The sequence below is a fragment of the Danio aesculapii genome, chromosome 3, assembly GCF_903798145.1.
Source record: "Danio aesculapii chromosome 3, fDanAes4.1, whole genome shotgun sequence".
Lineage (NCBI taxonomy): Eukaryota > Metazoa > Chordata > Actinopteri > Cypriniformes > Danionidae > Danio > Danio aesculapii.
Window position 1 is genome coordinate 48,904,531 of NC_079437.1, and position 6,303 is coordinate 48,910,833.

The following is a 6,303-nucleotide window of genomic DNA, read 5'->3' on the forward strand; positions in this document are numbered from 1 at the left end:
GAGTGTCACAGGAATCAGTCTCATGCTCTCCACTCCTCCATGACCACCACAGCAGCTGCTCTGGATACGGCCAGGTCCAGGGATACCTTGGGATAATCTCGTCGCTGGTCTTGGATCGAATCAGTGGCGCTGTGTAGTCTGATGGCCTCGGGATGAGTATCCCCAGGTGGAAATAGAGAATAAAGAGCGTAGCTTCATTGTGTATATAAACAAGATGCAGAAACCTGTGTGGAGCACATTCATGTATCATACTGCTAAGTGATGCACTGAGTGTATGCTTTACTTAAAAGATCTACTTTTGAATTGGGAGAGTGTGTCTGAGCCATAAATGAGAAGACCTGGCCTCCTTTACTTGACTTTGCTATTCTAGGTACTACCGGAAGCCCTGAGTTTTGAGATCTTAAAGAGCGGGTTAGATTGTTGCTAGACAGAAGGTTGGCTAGACCATGTCTTCTAATAATGTCTCCCAGGGGTAGCATGTATATTGTAAAAGGGCCTAAAACTTATCCTTGAGGCACCCCATACTTTACTGGGCTGACTTGTGAAGGCTGTCCATTAATATTCACAAACTAGTAACAGTCAGCTAAGTATGACTTAAACCATTGTAGAGCCTGTCCCTGGACACCTGTAGAAATTAAGCAATTTATGAGAATATTGTGGTCAATGGTGTCAAATGCCGCGCTAAGATCGAGTAAAACTAATAGTGAGATGCACCCTTGGTCAGCAGCTGAGAGTAAATTGTTGGTTATTTTTACTAATGCGGTTTCTGTATTGTGATGAGCTCTGAAACCTGACTGAAACACTTCAAAAACATTGTTCGTCTGCAGAAAGTAGCATAATTGGACAGAAACAACTTTTTCTAATATTTTAAACATAAATGGAAGATTTGAAATAGGCCTATAATTAACTAAGTTGCTGGGGTCCAGTTGTGGTTTCTTGATAATAGGCTTAATAAAGTTAGCTTGTAAGGATTTGGAACATGGCCTAAAGATAAAGAAGAGTTGATAATGTTAAGAAGAGGTTCTCCAATAACAGGTAGCAATTCTTTCAATAATTTTGTTGGAATTGGGTCTAACATACACGTAGCTGGTTTAGCGCTATTTATAATTTTATCTAGCTCTTCCTGTTCGATGATTTTGAAGCACTGTTAAATTCTAAACAGGAAAAAATGACATTATTCATTCCTTTCATTTAAAGATACACAAATAAAACTGTACTTCAAATGAAAAATAAATCTTTGCAAACTTCTCTAAAATAAAATAACTGTAGAGTTTAAACATTGCATCTTATTATATTGTTAAATTATTATATTGTTGTTGTTGTTTTATCCAGTTTTATGTCGTATTTTGACACTCCTGTTATTTGGCAATGTTTAAACTTTACAGTTTACAATTTTATTTTTTAGAAAAGATTGCAAAGATTATTGTTAATTTTATTCTGAGCTTTTAATTGTCATTTATAAGGGATTTATAAAGCATAAATAGTCCTCACTTTAGATTAGGTCACAAAACTGCATGAAGTTGAGTTAATAAAGCATTTATTAACATATTAGTTAACTATTAATTTATGCCTGAATAATAAGATATGTAAATGTTGATTTCAATAGTTTATTAATCATTTACTAACTCATTCTGAATGATCTGAAAAACCCTCAACTACTCTTAAATACAACTGGTTTGTAAATAATGCAATACTTAATTTAGTAATGAAAAATAAATCATTAACTAAGTATGAAAATACAATTATTTAGCACATTATATAGGTGCTTATAAGTCAAGAATAGATCATTTGTAGCTACAGATATAAACTGCTTACTAACGTTTATTAATGTAGAGTTAATGCTTAACAAATAATGAATTCACTAGATGCTAATGCTTAGTAAATGATTCATAGTGTGAAGTTATTATAAAGTTTTACCCACAATTCATGTTGAAAGTTTTAGCACATGTTATTTGTGTTATTTGTGCTAAGTGTGTTGTAAATATACTATCTGATTCTGTGTGGAGTTTCCAAGTTTTCCCCACAGTCCAAAAACATGTGGTATAGGTGAATTGGATAAGCTAAATTGTCCGTAGTGTATGTGTGTGAATGAGTGTGTATGGATGTTTCACAGTGATGGGTTGCAGCTGGAAGGGCAGTTAGCGGTTCATTTCGCTGTGGCGAACCCAAATTAATAAAAGGACTAAGCCAAAAAGAAAATTAATGAATATACTATCTGAATTTTAATAGATATTTAAGATCACTTCTTTTTTTACCTTGGAGGGCTGCTCGTTTGTGGGAAAAATCCTAATCATGATTTTTCTGCTCATAATTGAAATCATGATTATTTAAAATGATTATTAATAGGTGATACGACCAAATTTTTTTGGCCATATTGTATAAAGTTTTTCCCTATAAGTAAGGTTGCTAATACACCTACATATTTCGAAGATCGTGAATTTTCATAATTCTTAATACAGAAATAGAATGGGACAAAGTAAAAACAATAATTGACACAAAGTATCAATTATGAAAAAAAGAATAAAAAGAATAAAAACATGCAACTGAAACAAACTGTTCATTAAGCATCTTAACTGTAAGAAATAACTTAATTTGTTCAAGAAATAACCTGAAGCTAGAAAAGTACAAAGCGGTGAGTAATTTTGTGCTTGTCTTTTTATTTATATTTTATCAATGATGATAAAAACAGTTGGCAGCGGGAATTGCTTTAAGAGCCGATTAGTTCTGATTTGATTTCACTAACACATGCCTTTTCATTCTCAACTCTGTGTTTAGTTGTATACATACATGAACTAGAATAATGTGAATAATTCTCTTTCATGCTTTTTTTACAACCTGAATTAATCCAATGCACATGAATAAGCACGTCCTATGCAGTAAAATTTATTTTACATGTTGTCACAAATTTTCATGTGAAATCCATAAAAAAATTATCCAGACTGCTTGAAATGGGGTGGGATATGATGCAATACACATTTTGTTTTTGTTAATGTTTTTTTTCATAATTGTTAGAGGCCAAAATTGAAATTTAATGTCAATTAATTGCACAGCCCTACTGCACGATATTTATGCTACAAAGCCATCCATTATTGACACAGGGTAATTAAAGTATCAACAGATGGTCATGTAAGCTGGTGAGTCTTATTAATGATCCTTATATAGGTTACACAAACCCAGCCAGCTGTGTTGTTCATTTCACTTTATGGCACAGATCTTTCAGTAGTAAAGGGCAGAGTTTTGTGTACCATAATTCTTTTGTAAGAGCCTGTCGTAAAGGAGCAAATCAATATACTGCACCACTCATCAGAAGTGTTGTGACGTAATGAACTAATCTTTCAGAAAGCCTGTCTGGATTTAAATGGAGATATACATAATCCCATTCAGCACGTAGAGGAGTTGTTGGGGGAGTCAAACCCAAAGAGGGGCCAACACCAGCACTCAGCACAACACCATCCTGTTGTTCAGGTTGGAGACAAACACACTGAGAGAAGAAAAAGTGTGTGACAAGAAGCCAAGAGCAGAGGGTGGAAGTAACTCAGCAAATCGATCCCGTGGACAAGAGTGCAGTTTAGGAAATATGGGGAACACTAAGAGTGGGGCTTTGTCCAAAGAGCTTCTGGAGGACCTGAAGCTGAACACCAAATACACAGAGGAAGAGCTCTGCGCATGGTACACCAGCTTTCTCAAAGAGTGTCCCACTGGACGTATTACCAAAGAACAGTTTGAGGGCATCTATGCAAGTTTCTTCCCAGATGCTGACCCTACAGCATATGCTCGGCACGTCTTTCGCAGCTTTGACACCAATGCTGATGGCACTTTGGACTTTAAGGAGTACATTGTGGCACTGCACCTCACCTCTTCAGGCAAGACTCTACGCAAACTTGAATGGGCCTTTGCTTTGTACGATGTAGATGGCAATGGGACCATCAGTAAAAATGAGGTGCAGGAGATTGTACGGGTAAGTACTGGTGATAATTGGCATCAATGCACCAGTTGATTAGATTTGGAAAGGTTGAAGGACTGATGCTGTCAGCGAATTTTAAACATAATTCTTTGACATCCATAGTTGTAGTATATAGACAATTATTGTGACCAGATGGCTCAAGAAGCTCAGTATAGATTGCACTACCTGGCAATACACAGCTCAATCACTTGAACACAGCTAAAGACAATAGTTTTTATGCTTACACTTTATTTTGATGGTCTTTTTACACATTCTGTTGACTGTAAATTACATGTCGACACTAATGGACATGTAGTTGTAACTTTTAGTCAACAAAATCTTTAAAAGGGACGATCAAAATAAAATGTTAAAGTTGTGATTATGTCATTCAATGTCTTCATGTTTTCAAAATGTAGTGGTTGTAATATTTTGAATTTTCCCTCTGGAAACAGTCGATATTCAACATGGTTCCTGTTGAAGACCAGAAAAACCTTCCAGATGATGAGAATACGCCAGAAAAGCGAGCAGACAAAATCTGGACTTTTTTCGGAAAGAAAGATAATGGTAATAATGTGCCACACATAACTTACACTGCAAAAAAAACATGTTTCTTAAATAGTTTTGTCTTGTTTCAAGTTCAAATATAAAAAAGTATTGTCTTGTTTTAAGTAATAATTGGCCAATATTAAGTTTTTCTTTAATACAAGCAAAATAATCTGCTAATAGGGTAAGCAAAATAATCTTGTTTTTTCCCTTTTGACATGAGATGATTTGTTAACCCCACTGACATATTATTTTGATTGTTTTAAGGAAAAGCTCTAAAGCAAGTCTTAAAACTCTTTAAACAAGACAATATGTTTTGCTTGTCTAGAAAATGCTTCTTGGTTTAATAATTTGTATATATTTGGACTAGAAACAAGACAAACATTTTTTTAGTGCATGCAATATGCTCACAACCCACCAAACAATTCTGTGTTTAATACAGATGTCTTGGCTGAAGCAAGACTTACATTTAGACTGACAGTAAAAAAATCTAGTACTAAATAACAATAATGCAACGATAGACTAGTCATCACATTTACAGATTAAATAGATTTCACATGTGTAATCATCCATTCCTTAGGTCTATACACTATTACCCATTTGTTTGGTTGTAACCCAATGCTGGGTCATATAAGGACAAACTCAATCACTGGGTTAAAAAGTGTAATTTAAATTTATTTGAAAAAAATAACCCAGCATAGGGGTTGTCTATATTTGACCAAACATTGAGTTACAACAACAGCATTTTTCTAGTGTAGATGTCTTTAGGATTTTTATTGACAGCCCAAATTTAGCCTTGTTTTAGCCAAGACTTTTATGTTTTTAAGCATCTATTGAGCATCTGTTGTTTCTCACAATTTCCCATTGTATTCACAGATAAGATTGGAGAGGGGGAATTCATTCAGGGTGTCATGGAGAACAAAGACATCTTGAGGTTGATACAATATGACGAGCCAAAGAAGATTCAAGAAAAACTCAAAGAAAAGAAGCATTAATAGACACATTAACAAGAGACTAATCAGAGCTTCATTTCTATTTTACACAAAAAACAGACTGCATCTCCAGGCCACACCCAACATGGATGCATTTAAAATCATGTCATGATCAGAGAAATCTACCTTTTTATATAAAACAATATTTTGGGAGCAGCACCATCTCTACTTGAAGGGTATCTGCCACTGCTATTTCCATTGCTTTTAGACTCCAATAAGAGCAATTAGGCTCATGTTAACAGACCAACTCAAGCATTTTCAATCCTCTTAGGATCTGAAGGTCGGGTAAGACAAATCCGCAGGGTCCACTGGCTCTCCTCTTTTAGATCCCTTCAGGGTTAAGGTGGTTTAAGCACTCAACATGCATTCATCAGACTCTGAAACCATCTGTTCAGAAAGTGACTGGATCATTTTTATAGAACACATTTCTTGTACTCAGTTTTAGGATGTATATAGATGATGAATAAAGAATTTTATGTGGAAAAATATGTAGAAATATGTAGTAACACAAATTATAAAAAAACGATCAATTCACCTATGCCAATTAGACATTTAAACATGTTTTATCATTGTTTAGATCAAATATTACTGTTGGTATTTTCATGCCAGTCATTGTGGATTTTAGCCCATGTATTGGTAACATATTTTAGCTACCTGAGATTTTAGACTAGTGTGAATGTCAATACATGTTCATGTTCTTATTGTTCAATAAGACAATACCCCATTATATATGTAAATACATATATACTTGATTTTCAGTGGAAATAACCCCACCACCTGTCATGTCACATATTTGACCTACTTGTGAATACAATATCCTCAAAG

The 6,303-nt window shown here is 34.7% G+C and overlaps 1 protein-coding gene across 1 annotated transcript; it reads left to right on the forward strand.

Moving 5' to 3' along the window:
• The first annotated feature begins 3,577 nt into the window (after positions 1-3,577).
• Positions 3,578-5,481, forward strand: rcvrna (recoverin a). Its single transcript, XM_056452178.1, has 3 exons — positions 3,578-3,958; positions 4,396-4,507; positions 5,363-5,481. Exons 1-3 carry the CDS (start codon positions 3,578-3,580, stop codon positions 5,479-5,481), a joined length of 612 nt encoding a protein of 203 aa, XP_056308153.1.
• The last annotated feature ends 822 nt before the right edge of the window (positions 5,482-6,303 follow it).

What these genes read in the sequence shown, in the direction of transcription:
- rcvrna (XM_056452178.1), top strand. Translation starts at nt 3,578, where the DNA reads ATGGGGAACACTAAGAGTGGGGCTTTGTCCAAAGAGCTTCTGGAGGAC. An exon ending in AGGTGCAGGAGATTGTACGG is followed by an intron (nt 3,959 to 4,395) that starts GTAAGTACTGGT and finishes CTCTGGAAACAG; the next exon opens with TCGATATTCAACATGGTTCC. An exon ending in TTTCGGAAAGAAAGATAATG is followed by an intron (nt 4,508 to 5,362) that starts GTAATAATGTGC and finishes TTGTATTCACAG; the next exon opens with ATAAGATTGGAGAGGGGGAA.